This window comes from Haliotis cracherodii, unplaced genomic scaffold (assembly GCF_022045235.1).
Source record: "Haliotis cracherodii isolate W230 unplaced genomic scaffold, xgHalCrac1.p SCAF_3, whole genome shotgun sequence".
In the NCBI taxonomy this organism is placed as follows: domain Eukaryota; kingdom Metazoa; phylum Mollusca; class Gastropoda; order Lepetellida; family Haliotidae; genus Haliotis; species Haliotis cracherodii.
Window position 1 is genome coordinate 17,548,997 of NW_027266286.1, and position 19,357 is coordinate 17,568,353.

Sequence of the window (19,357 nt, forward strand, 5' to 3'; positions counted from 1 at the left end):
TTAACAGATTAATGAAAACATTCTTACTTCATTTCATGGTCAGACTGGTTCCATTGTATAACCAAAATATCTAATACTACTGTGGGCTTCTCTCCACTACTGCAATAATCCCTACTACTGTGCTGATTTCCCTACTACTGTGGCAACCCCTAATACTGTGATGACCTCCCTACTGCTGTTGTGACCAGGCTAATACAGAGGTGACCTCCCTACTACTGTGGTGACGTCTCTACTACTGTGGTTACCACCCTACTGCTGTGGTGACCTCCCTACTTCTGTGGTGACCTGTCTACTACTGTGGTGATCTCTCTACTACTGTGCTGACCTCCCTACTACTGTGCTGACCTCCCTACCACTGTGTTGACCTCCCTACTACTGGGTGACCTCCCCACTACTGGGTGACCTCCCTACCACTGTGCTGACCTCCCTACTACTGGGTGACCTCCCTGCTACTGTGCTGACCTCCCTACCACTGTGCTGACCTCCCTACTACTGGGTGACCTCCCTACCACTGTGCTGACCTCCCTACTACTGGGTGACCTCCCTGCTACTGTGCTGACCTCCCTACTACTGGGTGACCTCCCTACTACTGTGCTGACCTCCCCACTACTGTGCTGACCTCCCTATTACTGGGTGACCTCCCTACTACTAGGTGACCTCCCTACTACTGTGCTGACTTCCCTACTACTGGGTGACCTCCCTACTACTGTGCTGACCTCCCTACTACTGGGTGACCTCCCTACTACTGGGTGACCTCCCTACTAGTGTGCTGACCTCCCGACCACTGTGCTGACCTCCCTACTACTGGGTGACCTCCCTACTACTGGGTGACCTCCCTACTACTGTGCTGACCTCCCTACTACTGGGCTGACCTCCAGAATCCTGTGGCAAGCTCTCTACAACTCCTGTAGTCTACACCTCCATACTAGGTTTGGCCTATCAACTACTGAAACTGTCAGCCTACCTGTAACTCTCCTTCCCACCAGCCACGGGGACTCTTCTGCCGCACCTGGATCATATTGCCGGTCTCCAGGGACAGCTGGCCATTGCCAGTTGCCATGTAGGGAGCTATCACAATTGCAATCTCTGCAAAAACAATTTGTCAATAACTAGGATGTGTTACTGAGTTTAAGACATTTACCTTTGCATATTTCCATTTCATTTGACATAAATCCATGGTTTCATTTTCTTAACAAAATATTAGCAATTGAGTCTTAATTTAACATTTCATCAGTATTTATACTACTCAAATGAAGTTAAAGAACATCCGATTCTTTAATCTGAGTTGGCCGAAAGTTGACCGGAAGAGATTGCAAGGGGTAACAGTGACACTAATTGGTCTGCTTACACTGTCATTTGTGATGTATTGTGTGACCATTCTGCATTCATTTGTGTTTTTAACTTATTGTGTAACTTGTGGTTTTGGTTGATGATTTCAACATTTGATAACGTGTTGCAATGAATAAAGTATGTATGTATTATTTATACTTATTTTTGCGTTTTTAATTTTTGCGATTGAGTCTCATTCGCAAAACTCGCAATAATAAAACAGTCGCAAAAAATTCCCTGTTTACAGTTGTTAATCTGTCTTGGCATGTGAGATTAACTATAGTAATATGAAAGAATTGGGTATTCTTTAACTTCTTTTGAGTAGTATATTTATCTCACTACAGAGATGTTGAGATGTGGAGGGTGAGGTGGAAGAAGATTATTACCTGGTTTCTTGACAATTTTCTGTCCTGGCTGAAAAACCCAAGAAGTAACTTGATTACTGTAGATATTTGTTTTAGTAAACTATTAGAAAAGGAAACTGCTGAGAAATTGAACAAATGTACATGCTGAAAGATTATTGATTAATACAGAAAGCTATCAGAACTTAAATACAACAACAAGAAATAAATCTGAGGCACTGGTCCCAACAATAAGGCTCAAGATTTTGTTAACATGGTTAAGACAAATGAAGAATTATGTCTAGATAGTATTTGATAAGATATATATATGATACCTAGGATATATATAATGTAGGATATAAGATATATCCCATGGATGTGTGAGTGGAAATGAATGTATAAAGTACCGGAGGAGGACGAGGCGGTTTATTTGATTGATTCCCCAATGTTGTTTTTCCTGCCTGTGTGTCAGTGATAGTAATGGTAGGTGTTGAAGATTTTGGCCGTGTGTTAGCGTCTGTCTGTGTAGCCTGCAGACCAGGAATAACATCCTCGTACACATCATTAGGATCTTCTTCATGTCCACTGGAAGCCACTGTTTTAAACATGTCAGGGTCTGTGAGTTCTACTGGTATGGGTGGCAGGCTGTCAGCTTCCATGCTTGCCAAGTCAAAGGAGGGTGTTTCTTGCACATTCAGTATGTCACCAAAAGGATCAGGAGTGGCTTGGCCAGAGATGTTCATTGCAGAAGAAGCTGCTGGCGAGAGAGATGGGGACATGGGGTCCAGCTCAGCCAGCAGGTCCAGGGAATTGCTGCTGCCACTCGGTCTCAGGGAGGAGTCTGTCGGTAAGAGACTGCTTCCTGAATCCAGAGGGTCCAGCAGTGATGAAAAGCCAGGCTGGCTACTTGCTGCTGCAGGAGTTCCATCAGTCCCATCAGTCCCATCACCAAGGCCAGTAGTAGGGTCTGATGTTGATCCACCTCCCCAGTCAAGCCCTGCAAATGGATCAGATGTACCAGATAACCCCGTCTTCTCTTCAGGCCCAGCAGGAGCATTTGTTCCCCAATCCATGCCTGTTCCAAGACTTTGATCTTGTCCTTCTATGTTAGGACTTGTGCTAGTGATGCCTGTTTGCAAGTCCGTTCCACCAAACAAGTTATCCGACTGTACGATTCTTGTGCTTCCAGACTGGAAATCAAGCCCACTGAAGAGGCTCTCTGACTGGGTTGTGCTTGTGTGTCCGGACTGAAGATCTAGTCCACTGAAGAGGCTGTCTGACTGTGTGGTGCTTGTCCCGCCCCCTGTTGTGGGACAGGGTGGGTAGTCTGGTGGGAGAGGTGGCGGTGGTGTGTCGTCCAAGTCAGGCTGTACAACACCAACACACAAACATGCAACAGAAGACAGACATACCTAGAGAAGAAACACAACACAACAACATAATCTGTGAGGGAGAAGTGCAGGAGGTACAGGGGGACAATGTCACCAATATCCCACGCTTACAATTGTGTTTATTGTTCATCCGACCTGATTGGAAGTTACATTGAAATTAACTGAATTGTTTGCAAGGTATCATGGAGGAATCTTCAGTTTTTAAATTGGGGGTCTTTTGAGTTGCCCAAGGATGCCAATAGTATAGAGCTTGCTTGGGATCACTTTAATAATGAAATTCTAAATGTTAAAAACACACCATTATTCCTCTTACTCAACATGTAAACTAAGGTTAAAAGTTGTTGAGGCGGGGAATATACAGGAAGATATATATTGCAAAAAAACAAAAGATGTTGAAAAAAAGTGCAGACATCAGCAAATTGCATGCCATGGTTGACAAGTGAAACAGCTTTCACAATGAAATACAGAGGGCATCTGAGGAGGAAGTGGTTATGTGTTCTGCACAGTGGAATACAGAGGGCTTCTGAGAAGGAAGTAAATAATGTGTTCTGCACAGTGGAATACAGAGGGCTTCTGAGAAGGAAGTAAATAATGTGTTCTGCACAGTGGAATACAGAGGGCTTCTGAGGAGGAAGTGAATAACGTGTTCTGCACAGTGGAATACAGAGGGCTTCTGAGGAGGAAGTGAATAACATGTTCTACACAGTGGAATACAGAGGGCTTCTGAGGAGGAAGTGAATTACGTGTTCTGCACAGTGGAATACAGAGGGCTTCTAAGGAGGAAGTGAATAACGTGTTCTGCACAGTGGAATACAGAGGGCTTCTGAGGAGGAAGTGGATGCCGCATTCTGCACAGTGGAATATAGAGGACATCTGAGAAGGAAGTAAATAATGTGTTCTGCACAGAAGAATAAAGAGGGCTTCTGAGGAGGAAGTGAATAACGTGTTCTGCACAGTGGAATACAGAGGGCTTCTGAGGAGGAAGTGAATAACGTGTTCTGCACAGTGGAATACAGAGGGCTTCTGAGGAGGAAGTGGATGACACATTCTGCACAGTGGAATACAGAAGACATCTGAGAAGGAAGTAAATAATGTGTTCTGCACAGAAGAATAAAGAGGGCTTCTGAGGAGGAAGTGAATAACGTGTTCTGCACAGTGGAATACAGAGGGCTTCTGAGGAGGAAGTGAATAACGTGTTCTGCACAGTGGAATACAGAGGGCTTCTGAGGAGGAAGTGAATAACATGTTCTGCACAGTGGAATACAAAGGGCTTCTGAGGAGGAAGTGAATAACGTGTTCTGCACAGTGGAATACAGAGGGCTTCTGAGGAGGAAGTGGATAACACATTCTGCACAGTGGAATACAGAGGGCTTCTGAGAAGGAAGTAAATTATGTGTTCTGCACAGTGGAATACAGAGGGCATCTGAGAAGGAAGTAAATTATGTGTTCTGCACAGTGGAATACAGAGGGCTTCTGAGGAGGAAGTGAATAACGTGTTCTGCACAGTGGAATACAGAGGGCTTCTGAGGAGGAAGTGGATGACACGTTCTGCACAATAGACATGTTGTGGTGGGAGGCTGCATGATGGGAGATGGCATAAAGTGCGGTCACCTGATGGAAGGTCGTCCAGTTGTGTGATGGCAGGTTGCGGGATGGGAGGTCATGTAAAGGACACGTGATGAAATCACATGATTGCAGGTCACGAGGAAGGACAAATGACAGGAGGTCGTATGTTGGCAGGTCACATGATGTGGAGTCATGTGACAGCAAGTCACATGATGGGAGGCTGTGTGACAGGTCACGTGATGGAGGTCGTTAAATCTCCATGCAAGGTTGAATCTGGCAAGACTGAAGATATTTGTCAGGAATTGATCCGTGGCGGTTCTGGGATGTGCATTTCTGGCTTCAGTTGTCTGGTGTGCTTCTCAAATTGGATTCAGGATAGTGTGTGGGAGGGTAGCTCGGTAATGTGCAGTAAATGACAATTCATAATGCAGTTCACTGATACTTTATGATGAAACTGATTCTTAAAGTCACACATTGATATAACATTATACAATTTACAATTGCCAACAAAAGTCTTACCAATGACACGAGCAGTATTCATATTTTAACCTTTTTCACCAACCAATTAGTTCACCAATAACAAGTATCAAAGTATCATAACAAGTATTCTCAACATCAAAATGAGAGGATGTTTCTTCTAGCATCAGGGTGTATGTACAACATAACTTATTGGAAGAATAACCAGGGAGTGATTCTGGTTTTAACTTTTCAACCATTGCGTCAACAGTAATCCACTTATATCACAGTGTGTCTGAATAACAAGCAAGGGTATCACAAAACAATCAAGCATTGGTGCTGACAGACCAATGACAATATTAGGGACTATTTGGGAATAAAATCTCTCTTATCTTTTATCACTCATCCACTCACACTTGAAAATCATTCTGAAGAAGAGATCATATTCAACATGATAAAGCAAATTTTTTTGGCTGTCGCCATAAGAAAAGTTCAGTAAAAAAGACACGTTCTTCTTTCTTCAACACACCCTTGCCTCACAGTGAGGGTTGTCTGCTTATGTGTAGTGTAATGCTTCCTATTACAAGTTGTTCTCTCGTGACGACTTTGTGTACACTCTTGCTCCAAAGTAAGAGCGGTTATCCTACCTGTATGTCCATCTTCTTGACATAGTTTGCGGGAAAGACGCCCGTCTTGTCTCCAATAGTCCCCGTCCACCAGTCGCCCTCCACGCTGGTCACCTGGATCATGTCACCTTCGTTAAATACCAGGTCCGACTCCTGTTCTGAAGCGTAGCTGTACATGGCAACATAGTACTCTGAAACACACGATATTCAATAATTACATAATAAGTAGTTCCTTCACAGAACACTTTTCTTAAACATTTTCTTTCAAGTCCAGACATTGAGATTGTGAGTAACCCATCACTTGTGCAAACTTTCACTTTAATTATTCATTTCAATCCATTATTTCCATCCATTTTTTGAAAATAAAGAATGAAGGGTTACTGTCACAAGGCTAATGTTAAAGTTAAAATGTCAGGGGTTCCTCAATCTCAACAAAATGACTCTGATTTGATACCTCTCTCGGTCAATTGCAAGGTATGACAAACCCTCCCTTAGAGGACATGCCAGATTTAATCGGCCAAACAGCATGGAGACTTTTTTAACTCTGTATTAGTGAAGCATTCAAAGCAGCTTATTCTTAGATCTAAATACAATAACGATAACGCCCCTCCTAACTTCTAACACTGCCATATGAATAATGAACAAGAGTGCTCTGACAGCACAACATCAACCCACATGAATTTTTTTAACGAGTCAAATGAAGCTCCGTAAAACAGGGGCAGTAACTCTGTCAAAATTAGTCAAAATGAAACGGGACTGTGCTATGCGTATCATCAACATCTCAACATCTTGTGTGTAGAGTGTCAGGGATATTCTTTGGAAACTGTAGGAGGAGTTGATTTCACAAGCTTAGTACCCTCTCTCACAATTAGGCAAATGAAGCTCCGTAAAACAGGGGCAGTAACTCTGTCAAAATTTGTCGAAATGAAACGGGACTGCGATATGCGTATCATCAACATGTCAACATCTTGTGTGTAGTGTGTCAGGGATATTCTTTGGAAACTGTAGGAGGAGTTGATTTCACAAGCTTAGTACCCTCTCTCACAATTAGGCAAATGAAGCTCTGTAAAACAGGGGCAGTAACTCTGTCAAAATTAGTCGAAATGAAACGGGACTGCGAGTTTCATGGATATTCTCTGGAAACTGTAGGAGGAGTTGATTTCACAAGCTTAGTACCCTCTGTGGGATGGACAGACGGATGGACGGATGGACGGACTGCGCCACGACATAATCCCCCTTCGGCCATTCTGGCCTGGCAGGGGATAATAAAACTGTCAGATATGATTCCATTAATAACATAGATCACAAATGACCCTATGAATGAGTTAAAATGAAAACAGTATTGATCAGTATGAAAATATCTGCAATATTTCCAATGCCACTAAACTGCAGCAGCAAGGTATGTCATTTCTGTTTTCACACCAACCTCCATCTTTTTTATCAGGAGCTGGAGAAGAGCTGGAGCTTCCATTTCTCTCCAACGTGCTGAACGGACTTGGTGTTGCTGAGCTGTAAAGTACACAACAAAAGAAACATGATTAGGTGTGGAACATCATGTGTTATACACATGTAGTGAATGAGTGAGTTGGGGTAACGTTGCTTTGAACACTATTCCAGTTATATCATGGCACGTTAGCTTACTGTAGGAGGTAAGCCCAAAGTGATGCATGTTTCAGAATTTACCACTTTGGTGAAACCCACAAGCACAGGTATGTTGCTGACAAACCTAGAAACATAAATGCGGCGAACAGAGATTCGAATACACGAACATAGGGTTCTTAGAGACTGCCTTCCCCATGGCCCCCTCCCCTTAAACACATATAGTTAACTATGCCAGAATATCATCACCACCATCAGCAGTGGTAATAACATTCATTCTTGTAGGCAAGTTGTGACAGGCTTACACTTGATGAACAAAGATGCATACAATAGTGTTAGATCACGAAATACAGGCTATAGATATGGTAGAAATAATGATTGTGACAGCTTACACTGGTATCAGGGTTTTACCTTGATCTACTAAACTAGGGGTCCAAGTGACCCTCCATAATTAATTTTAAGGGTCCTAACAGGAAAAATGACTGGACGCACATTTCGGCATTGTGTAAAACTCTTCTAGCATGCCAATGGAGATCTGGGCAAGAACTAGTTCCCAGTCATCCATGGTTGTCATAAGAGGCATTAAACAAAAAACAGTGGGAGAATCTTTCCACTTCGACAGTAAATCTAAAGTCAGTGTGGTAACTCACCTATTTTTGGATGAGCCAACACTGACAAGCTTCACATATGCCTTAGGGAACCATCCACTCTGAAAGACAATTCAGTCAAAATTATGTTCCCTGCCTTAAAAACATCAAATAATGTTGAGTTATATTTCAGAAGTAGTTGAAAATGATAAAGACCATACAGGTATATCTTGTTTTAGTAGCAGTTGAACCTATTGGCTAGCCATGACGTAACATAACGTTACTGTTCACTAATTACAATATCTTGTGGTCATCACCTTCTCATTGAGCTCCCCGAGCCACCACATGTCTTGCTGCTCCTTGACCGTGATGACATCATCTTTGTTGAATGTGAGGTGGTTGTCCTGTCTCGCCTTCCAGGGGTAGGTCGCCTTAGCCATCAACCCTTCTGGTGCCTCCTGGCCCTGTGTGGATGGCAATTACAGTTACAATAGGCCAAAGCTTTGAACATGATAACTGACTGGCCTGGAAATATAGGAACCTGTTTCAACACACCTGTCCCCACTAGACATGACCACACCTGTTCCCAACTAGACATGAACACACCTGACCACACTAGACATGAGCACACTTATCCCTACTAGACATATGAACACACCTGTCACCACTAGACATGAACACACCTGTCACCACTAGATATGAACACACCTGTCACCACTAGACATGAACACACCTGTCACCACTAGACATGAACACACTTGTCACCACTAGACATGAACACACCTGTCCCCACTAGACATAAACACACCTGTCCCCACTAGACATGAACACACCTGTTCCCACTTGACATGGACACACCTGTCCCCACTAGACATGAACACACCTGTCCCACTAGCCATGAACACACCTGTCACCACTAAATATGAACACACCTGTCACCACTAGATATGAACACACCTGTCACCACTAGACATGAACACACCTGTCACCACTAGACATGAACACACTTGTCACCACTAGACATGAACACACCTGTTCCCACTAGACATGAACACACCTGTCCCCACTAGATATGAACACACCTGTCCCCACTAGACATGAACACACCTGTCCCCACTAGACATGGACACACCTGTTTCCACTAGACATGAACACACCTGTCCGCACTAGACATGGACACACCTGTTTCCACTAGACATGAACATACCTGTCCCCACTAGACATGGACACACGTGTCTCCGCTAGACATGAACCCACTTGTCCATCCTAGATATGAACTGACCTGCCCACACCAAACATTAACCTACCTGTCCCCACTAGACATGAACACACCGGTCCCCACTAGACATGAATCCACTTGTCCCCTCTAGATATGAATCCACTTGTCCCCCTTAGATATGAACTGACCTGCCAACACCAAACATGAACGTACCTGTCCTTGTGTTGGAGATACAGCAGTAAATGGGGAGTCTGTGGATGTGGGCAGCAAGTTGGGGGCGTCGGCTGTCTCTTGGCTTATGTCTCCAACAGGACCTGACTCAGCAGTCTTCCCAGAGAACGCACTGTTGATAAAGTACAAGCAGTTTTGAAAAAATATACGAATTTGTTTAAAATGTAACAATAATGTATTTTTTAGGGTAAAAATATTATTAATATGTATCCTGACTCATACATATTGCTTATCTCTTCTCATTTCCAAAAGTTAGAGGAAACTTCCCGTACTGTGTTCCTAGAGAACAGAAAACATCTCACCCAAACACACCCCTGGACTGTGCATGCGCACTGGAAGCATATTAGCAGGACAATTACTCGTCACTCTCTAATTTCCTGTACTTATTTGATCGAAACAGGGAAAGAGGGGACGGCTGGGTGGGTGCTTAGCATATGAGTCAGAATCTCTATAAATAATATTTTTACCTCCAAAAATGCACACCTTATCTTATCTTGACTCATACTTATTGCTTGAATCCCAAGTTTGGGGGTGGATTCCAACTGTTTGTAGTTCTAGATCTGTTCATTAAACCTCTGGGAACATGATATTCTTCTTTCTATCAAATGGGTACCTGTTAGATTTCGTACCTTTGTAAAGTTTGCTAAGGGAAAGTGACTTTTCCCCACTTTCTTTAAACAAATAAGATAGTTAAGAAAAGGACATAATCTAAACATGACATAGCTAAAAATAGGAGAACATAGACTTTCGATTGTTGGTTATGGAACAGTAACCAGACATCAATAAGTCTATGTGAATACTGGGTGAGTGTTTTGGTAATAAAGCCTATCTTCTGTAAGGGATAGTTAATTGCTGCGCGACCACTATTGGTCATAACCAGTGAATTCCGACCACATCCTGTGAAGAAAACTATCTGAGGTAATGGTTAGCGATAAAAGTATCAAATCTCCAGAAATAGCCTTCCATAATTGTCGGAAAAGAGAAGTTTCCATGTAGCGCTAAAGCAGATGCTATGGCTCTCACTTCATGTGGGTTGGAGGCTGACAGGAGGCTAGCCCTGCCGCCCTGAAGGCTGTGAGGATTACTGCTCTCATCCAGAAGGAAATAGCTATGCTTGATATTTCTGTGGTATTATTCCTAGATAAAGGAATGAATAGTCTCTAGCTTGATCTGTTTACGTAGATGCGTAAAGCTCAAACTGGACCTATGGATAAATCCTTGGTGTCCCCGGATGCTAAGATCAATGAAAGTGGTGGAATATGAAACTGTCTGTCTGGCTGACCAGGTAGTTCATTCTTGGCGATAAAATCCCATCTCAGGCCGAGATGTTCCAATGCATTCTTGCCTATGTCAAATTGTGTACGAGAAAATCGATTGCATTAATCACTGTCATTTTAGCTGCCGTGGTAGGTAGAAATAACGTCTTCTGAGTTAGATGTTCAATATCAGCTTGTCGTAAGGGTTCATAGGCTTCATTGGTAAGGTGATTATGCACAACATTCAGATCCGAGGCTGGGGCTCTAAATTTCTTCTGTTGATCATCAAACCTTAATCAGGCTAATAATTCTGGAACTTGAATTCCATTATGCATTGTTAAAACGGAACTAATCGCTGCAAACTAATCGCTGCAAGATAGGTGCTTAACGCTGAACCTTTGAGATTCCTTGTATAACATAAGAGCCAAAGGAATTCTGCTAATTGTGGCAAGGTAGCTGTAGCTGCCGTAAAACCTTTATAGGTTGCAAACTGGTCAAAGCTCTTCCATTCATCATCGTAAAAATTCCTGGTAGATCTGTGATGGGCTCGGGAGACTGCCTTGGTTGCTCTGTCTGATGTCTGAATATCCCCTTCTAGTGAGATTGAGCATGCCATGTTCCATACGTGAAGTTCATAAACGTCTGGGTTTTGATCCACTTGCATAGTGTGAGGATGAAGTAGACGGTAGAGACATAATTAATTGGGTTCCTTGGGTCCTTGAGGCTTACTCTCATAGCATTTGAAACTAGGGATCCCCAGTATACTAACTAACTAACTTGTGATGTCCGTGTGAGAAATATGCTACAGTCGGAAAGGGCATGTTAAATCTTCTATATCAGTCAGACTTGTGATGTGTTTCATTCCCGGTCGCCTTATACACGGAGTATAGGATTTTGGGTTGATTTTTAAGGCGTGTACAGGGGGGTCGTCTTATACGTGGGGTCGCCTTATACACAGCGATATACGGTATGTTATTCCAAGAAAATGACAGGTAGGAACCATAAAACTTACTTGAAATTATTTTTATCTATTGCACTGTCCAGACTAGATTGGTCTTCAGATAGTTCCACATAGGCCTTGGGGAACCAGCCCGACTGTCCTTCCTTCTCCCCCTTGTACCACTCCTCCATGCCCTCGACCGGGGCGCCCTGGTCGTCTGGGATCTGAACAGGATGCAAGGATTGTGAACTGACTGATTCCACATCACAAGGGCTATTCAGGTCACTCTACCACACAGGGTGACTGACAGACACACAAAGGTTGTACTGGGGGGTGAACCGACTCACAGTGGGTACTAGGGTTGAACTGACTCACACAGGTCGTACTGGGGGGTGAACTGACTCACACAGGGGGTACTGGGGGGGTGAACTGTCTCTCACAGAGGTTGCTGGGGGTGAACTGTCTCACACAGGGGGTACTGGGGGTGAAATGACTCACACAGGGGGTACTGGGGGTGAACTGTCTCACACAGAGGGTACTGGGGGTGAACTGACACACACAGGTTGTACTGGGGGTCAACTGTCTTACACAGGGGTTCTTGGGTGAACTGACTCCCACAGAGGGTGCTGGGGGTGAACTGACTCACACAGGGGGTACTGGGGGTCAACTGTCTCACACAGGGGTTCTTGGGTGAACTGACTCACATGGAGGGTACTGGGGGTGAACTGACTCACACAGGTCGTACTGGGGGGTGAACTGACTCACACAGGGGGTACTGGGGGGGTGAACTGTCTCACACAGAGGGTGCTGGGGGTGAACTGACTCACACAGAGGGTGCTGGGGGTGAACTGACTCACACAGGGGTACTGGGGGTGAACTGTCTCACACAGAGGGTGCTGGGGGTGAACTGACACACACAGGTTGTACTGGGGGTCAACTGTCTTACACAGGGGTTCTTGGGTGAACTGACTCACACAGGGGGTACTGGGGGTCAACTGTCTTACACAGGAGGTACTGGGGGTGCCAAGCAACCAGTGAACATACTTTGAAATGTTTGAAAACAAGCACAAGAATAGTTACCTTTTTAATATCATTCATTAATCGCTGTAACAATATTAGGAAATAATTGAGCGGACTCTCATCATGGAAACAGCAAGACATTTCAATCACAGCACTGAACATTTGATAATTAGGAATTTTAAGTCAAAATTATACACCTGCAAAAGCTTACACAACAAAATACTTACTATCACAACATCACCAACATTAAGTGATAGTTCATCAACACTCCTTGCTTCAAATGCAAATAAACTTCTGTATCTTTTCTTTCCTCCTGAAATTAAAGATATTCTCATCAGTTTCACAAACAAATGTAACAGTCACAAATATGCAAGAAAGAAAATCGGTAATTTTATGAAGCAGTTCATACATATCTCGTTCAAAATGAATGACAGGGATTGTGCCCCTAACCGGACCTCTGTAGGGCCACAATAGGGCTTCTGCAAGTATGGTAAAGCTTCAACTTACCTGATTTTTGACTAGAAAATGGATCTGAGCCCCAAACACCCTGTCCTGATGGCTTGGAATCAGTTGCTGGGAAAGCATTACCCCATGCTGACTCAGATGCTGTCTTTGCACCACTACTCCCAAAGTCAGCCCATGAACCTTCAGCTGTAACACACAATTCAAAAAATTGAAATATCTACCTCATGGAGACAGTAAGAAACTACAAGACTGCTTTTCAATCAATGTATCAAATATCTAACAGCTGATAGTTATCTACTATATGGATCTTGAAGTTTGCTCTTTGAGCAATATTTTCATATTTGAATATACATGATATATGTTTTGTATAATCATGGTATTGGTAAAAGTCGTGATACACACACTCTGTCGCCTGCTCACTTATCTGAGTATGATATTTCATCTTTTGATCGAATACAGGACTTGTTGCGGTGTGTCAGGCTTGCTTGTATGTATACCTTTAAACTTTTTTATGATAGTTTCTGGAATATTTTTTAAGCCGAATTACCCATACCTCCTTTCGAAAATGGTTAGAAAAGAACCCATTTGTTTGGACGATATCCCTTGGCTCAACTTAGGCCGTATTTAATCCCAAACAGGAAGTGATGCAAACAACATATTCCACATGTATCACACCACAAAACACCACAAAAATAGAGTTGCCTGCCCTTGAGTCGTTAATGACAGGTACTTTGTTTACTGAAGTCGGAAAAGAAAATCAGCATTGGTCAATCCTAATTTATATGTCATAAAAGTTGAACAAAGGACAAAAAACATTTTGCATATGACATATATAATAGGTTAGTAAGCGTGTGCCATTCCGATCTGTTAGAAATGAACTACCGCAATGCTATAGCGTAACATTCTACTCCCTCAATCTGTAACATTCAACACTGGGATTATGACAAGGAAACCTTGACTTAAATTCTATTTTGGAACACTGATAACACATATTTTCATGAATTCATCAAAATATATGAAACGTTAATGCCAGAGAATAACCAGTATCGAATATCTGCCGAAATAGTTTCCATTCACCATAACGGGCAATATCGCAATGAAACTTATTTGAATGGATCACTTAAAATCAGTGAAGACACCAGGTGTTCAAAAGCATTATACACAAACTACAATGTGCAATAATTACCATGATTACTATTGCTGTAAGTAACAATGAAGAAAACAAGGGCATCTTACCAGTTTTATTTGATTCCTGTTCTCTGTAAAATAAAAAAGGTAGGTGATGTAACCTTCACTAATGTCTCCGTCTCTCAAAACAACATACAACAACATACGACAGGCACTTTCTACCATTACAGCATCAATATCAAGGCAAAGGATGGACTGACAAATACTGATAACAATGGATTTCACATGTTGTACCCATGTGGCAAAACTTTTACATGACTATGCAACCCACTCATACAGTGATTGATTGATTGGGGTGGTTGGAAGGGTGGGTTTGGGGTGTGCGTGCCTGAGGGGGAGGGAGCGAGTGAGGGAGGTAAGGAGGGAGGGACTTTTGGGATGCTGCTTTGAGAAATATTCAAATCACGCATTGATAGTGTATCCATCCCACCCGAAAAAGAGGGTAACCAACCTGAGTCTCTGAGTCTCAAGGTCTTTCTTGAGCTTTTCCTGTTTTTCCTTCTCTGTTTTCTGGCGGAGCTGGTCCTCTTGTTCCTGCTGCCGCTGTTTTTTCTGGGCCTCAGACTGACGAAGTTTCTGTTGTTGCTGGATTGACTGAACCTCCTGCTGCAGGCGAGTTATCTCTACCGAGGAAGTCTGGGCAACAATAGATTGACACGATTAACAGATTTGTGTTTACATTTTTATATGATGACTGTGAGAGTATATGTTGTTGTTTTCATGTTGAAGTCAGAACAGTTTCTAGCTGCAAATAATCAGACCTGGACAAGACAAACCTGTGGTTTACAAAGGATTCCCCACTGGGAGGCAAGCATTGGGTACTGAGGGCTTTCTTACCCAAGAATCCCCACTGGGAGGCAAGTATTGGGTACTGGGGATATTTTGCCCCGGAATCCCCACTGGGAGGCAAGCATTTGGTACTGGGGCCTTTCTTACCCAAGAATCCCCACTGGGAGGCAAGCATTAGGTACTGGGGATATTTTGCATGGTGTAGCATGGGTGGCCAAGTTGTCTAAGGCGCTGTGATTCGCTGTGCAGAGTTGTGTCCCTTGGGCATGCCAAAAACCTATGATTGTGGGTTCGAATCCCGGTTCGCCCTGATTATGTTTCTAGGTTTGTCAGCACCATACCCATGCTCGTGGGTTTAACCGAAGTGGTTAACGCCTGAGACCTGCATCACTTCGGGCTTTCCTCCCACATTAAGCTGACATGCCGTGATATAACTGGAATACTGTTAAAAGCGGCGTTAAAAGCGGCGTTAAACCCAACTCACTCACTCACTATTTTGACCCAGAATCCCCAATGGGAGGCAAGCATTGGACACTGCGGCCTATGCCGCCCTGGAATCCCCTGAATACTCTTTCCCATACGGCTCGCTGAAACCAAACATGTACCTTTAATTGAGCATTGCTTGCATCTATCTCAGTCAGCTTGGATTCAGTGTCTCTCTCTATTCGTTCCATCTCCTTGCGCAGTCTCTGCACGTTGGTCTTCTTCGCCTCCACACTGTGCATCACTGTGCGGTACGTGTCCGCTGTCAAACAAGCAGTGCAAATTAGCATCTTACATGTAAAGACAGATCTAACTTCTCATGTTCTCTATAGACGTTTAAACAACATTGATAAGTTTGGCAACAAACCAAATTTTATTTTTAATTGTGCTTAATCATGTAAAAGCCACAGCAAGCGTTGTAGCCATTATCATGACCAGTTTATCTTGATACTGAAGTTAGTTTCATTCATCAGCATTTGTCTCAGTATTAAGGAGACTTCTACAGAATAAATGTCACATGCAGCTTCATCAACACTTACACATCGGCGTGCTTTGTATTGTTTGTACTTGAATTGTGAACTGTTCTCTCTCTTGCTGAAGTCGGGACAGCATTTGCCCAAGGTCCTGCAAAGATCGGTGAAAAGAATCTCCATCACATACATGTCAACACAGGAGACTAGATTCACCACAGTACATGAAGGAAATATCGGTGTGGTAGTGAAACCTGCTTACATACTGGAGGAAGGTAGGATGGAAAAAAAACAGAAAACACTGTGACTCAACCAATGTGCAAGTCAGAATATGCTGGAGGTTTTACTGAAACCGAAACCAGCAACCTGCTGAAAGTCCTGTTTATGTCCTCTTATATCAACAAACAACAACAGATTAATGGGAGACTAATCTGTCCAAACAAATCTGATTCAAGTAATTCAACACACTTTATTTGTCTGTAACATGAAATGTTATTGTCAATATCAATCTAGTATTTGATGACTACCCACAGAGACGGTGTCAGATTTGACACTTGTCACTAATGTTTAGGCATAGACTGAAAATGGACACCAGGTCATCGAGCCTTTAGCCTTCCACCCCACCCTTCAATTCTTAGCTTGCCATACCTGAACTTCCTTCTGGTATCTGTCAATATCTGCAAGTGTTTGATCTCTTGATGTTCTCATATTTTCTATACTGGAGGTAAAGTCTGTAACACCACTCCGAACTTGTGTGATTTTCTGACCAATCTCGGTTTTCTTGCCATCCTGAAAGAGTAAACAAATCACTGTTACCTATTGTGACAGTCTGGCTGTAACGGGCTGACCATAATACTAATAGGTGCTAGTACCATTCAAGGCTAGATGACTACTATCTTTGTGTATGTGTAATTCTAAGCATACAACATTAAATACTATTTATTTATGTCTATACTCATTACAAATTTGTAAATTTTTACAACAAATTGTATATTTATAATACTTATCTCGCACAATACATTTCTCATTCTCAAAGACGGTAGTAACATCTACTTGGTGCGTGTTCAACATGTGTAGGTCGATCAAGGTGAAAATCGTGTATGATCCAGGGAGGTGACTATTGTGATCCTGGGTGTGTTCGGGTAAAATGTTTTTAGAAGCGGGAAACCTTTATTTAGGCATGTTTCCATTTAGGACCAACAGAAGAATGAGATCTTCATAGTGTGAAATAGGATAAGTTTAACAAGAATTTGTCACAAAGTGACGAAATGTCCCCCGCCTGTATATACACCATAGTTCCAAATATGAAGACAATCCTGCGATTAGTTCTTGAGATATCGCGGCAACACTGTTTTCCAACTCCAAAAGCAGATTTGCCTGCTGTGACCTTGAAAATGGGGTCAAGGTCACCAAAACCGACTGGTGTCTGCGGAGTCTGTATATACACCATAGTTCCAAATATGAAGACAATCCAGTGTTTAGTTCTTGAGATATTGCGGCAACACTGTTTTCCAACTCCAAAAGCAGATTTGCGTGCTGTGACCTTGAAAATGGGGTCAAGATCACCAAAACCGACTGGTGTCTGGGGTGTCTGTATATACACCATAGTTCCAAATATGAAGACAATCCTGCGATTAGTTCTTGAGATATCGCGGCAACACCGTTTTCCAACTCCAAAAGCAGATTTGCCTGCTGTGACCTTGAAAATGGGGTCAAGGTCACCAAAAACCGACTGGTGTCTGCGGTGTCTGTATATACACCATAGTTCCAAATATGAAGACAATCCAGTGTTTAGTTCATGAGATATCGCGGCAACAAACAGGTGGGATGCGACGTACGGACGGTCGTGAATACTATATCCCCGCTTCGCACTTTTGCACGGCGGGGGACAAAAATTAGACATATTCACTTCTTATACCCTTGCCTACTTATACTACTGAAATACAATATTACAAATCTCTGCTTAAAAAAGTATGACATTATGATAAATGTGAATACACAAAGTGTTTATGGTTGCACAATGATCTAGCTGTTATCAGGGACAAGTTCCTACCAGTGACTCCAGCTCACACTTGAGGTTGCTGCCCTGGGTCTTCAGCGTGGAGAGATGCTCGTACTCCCGTGCCTTCTCCGCCAGCAGCTGCTCTTTCCGTTGCCGCTCCCACTCCATCTGCCGCTGTCGCTCCAACTCACGCCGTGCAGCCTAATACACAAACACAACAGACCCGTCACCTCACTCGTACACAATGACAGGCATGTCTCAATGGGATCATTCAGGTCCACATGAGAGAAGCCATTTGACTAACTCGCAATTTGAATGTGAAAGTGTTGTTCTGACATTTCCTCAATCAAACTTCTCCAATCTAATCACAAATGTATGGCATCATAAATAGTTATGTCTGTTGTATAAAGTTTCTTTCAGGAATGAAACCATTGGTAGCTGCTGCTGCTGCGTTACGGACATTATCATTCTCCTATACTGTAGTATTGATTCATCATGATACTTGACACATGGTATTTGACTCCTTCTCTCATTTTAATAATTCTGTAACTATTAACATGATTCATCCAGAATATCAGTAGAAGTGACTTAAAACAGACCAGTTTTATTCAATATTTACACATTTATGAAACACTTTCAAGCATGTCTGTACTGCAAAAGCTAGGTGTATTTAGAGAGACAAACCTCTCTCTGTTCCATCATCTTCTGTCTCTGTTCCTCTCGCTCTCTCTCCATCTGCCTCTGCTTCTCCATCTGGCGTTCCAACTCATGCTGTCGCTTGCGTTCCTGCTCTTGTCTACAACAAAATGCCACACTCATGATCAACATTAGGAATTTTCTACTTATGTCACTAAAACAAATTAAGTAATGAATTAGTGAGACTTTGGTTTTATGGGGCTTGGAACAGTATTGTATACTACCCGGGAAGCTGAGATTGAAAAGTCGAATGCACACTGATCCATAGAGCAGGGTAATAATAATGTAGTGTCATGAGCATTTACTGAGTGGAATCTGACGCATTTACCCTTGATCAGTGGATGCTGGCAAGGACAGCCTATGCCCTAAAATAAGCTTTGAGTGAGTGAGTGAGTGAGTTGGGTTTAACGCCGCTTTTAACAGTATTCCATTTATATCACGGCGTGTCAGCTTAATGTGGGAGGAAAGCCCGAAGTGATGCAGGTCTCAGATGTTTACCACTTCGGTGAAACCCACGAGCATGGGTATGGTGCTGACAAACCTAGAAACATAATCGGGGTGAACCTGGATTCGAACCCACAATCATAGGATTCTGGCGTGCTCAAGGGACGCAACTCTGCACAGCGAATCGCGGCGCCTTGGACGACTGGGCCACCCCAAAAGCTTTGAAATAAACCTAAATTCCCCTTGGAATACTGCAGTA

At 43.0% G+C, this 19,357-nt stretch overlaps 1 protein-coding gene across 1 annotated transcript in view; it reads right to left on the reverse strand.

The window, feature by feature from the left end:
* Nucleotides 1–19,357, reverse strand: part of LOC139473690 (intersectin-1-like) — a 69,386-nt gene that overhangs the window by 37,884 nt on the left and 12,145 nt on the right. The window contains exons 13-30 of the mRNA XM_071256395.1: nt 18,643–18,754; nt 18,010–18,159; nt 16,605–16,745; nt 16,026–16,110; nt 15,609–15,748; nt 14,666–14,850; nt 14,263–14,285; nt 13,069–13,212; nt 12,789–12,874; nt 11,614–11,765; nt 9,328–9,457; nt 8,213–8,359; nt 7,959–8,017; nt 7,136–7,218; nt 5,731–5,900; nt 2,078–3,037; nt 1,716–1,743; nt 965–1,086 (exon numbers count right to left, since the gene is read on the reverse strand). Of these exons, the coding sequence (XP_071112496.1) occupies nt 965–1,086; nt 1,716–1,743; nt 2,078–3,037; nt 5,731–5,900; nt 7,136–7,218; nt 7,959–8,017; nt 8,213–8,359; nt 9,328–9,457; nt 11,614–11,765; nt 12,789–12,874; nt 13,069–13,212; nt 14,263–14,285; nt 14,666–14,850; nt 15,609–15,748; nt 16,026–16,110; nt 16,605–16,745; nt 18,010–18,159; nt 18,643–18,754 (2,917 nt within the window). The remainder of the gene's footprint in view (nt 1–964; nt 1,087–1,715; nt 1,744–2,077; nt 3,038–5,730; nt 5,901–7,135; nt 7,219–7,958; nt 8,018–8,212; nt 8,360–9,327; nt 9,458–11,613; nt 11,766–12,788; nt 12,875–13,068; nt 13,213–14,262; nt 14,286–14,665; nt 14,851–15,608; nt 15,749–16,025; nt 16,111–16,604; nt 16,746–18,009; nt 18,160–18,642; nt 18,755–19,357) is intronic.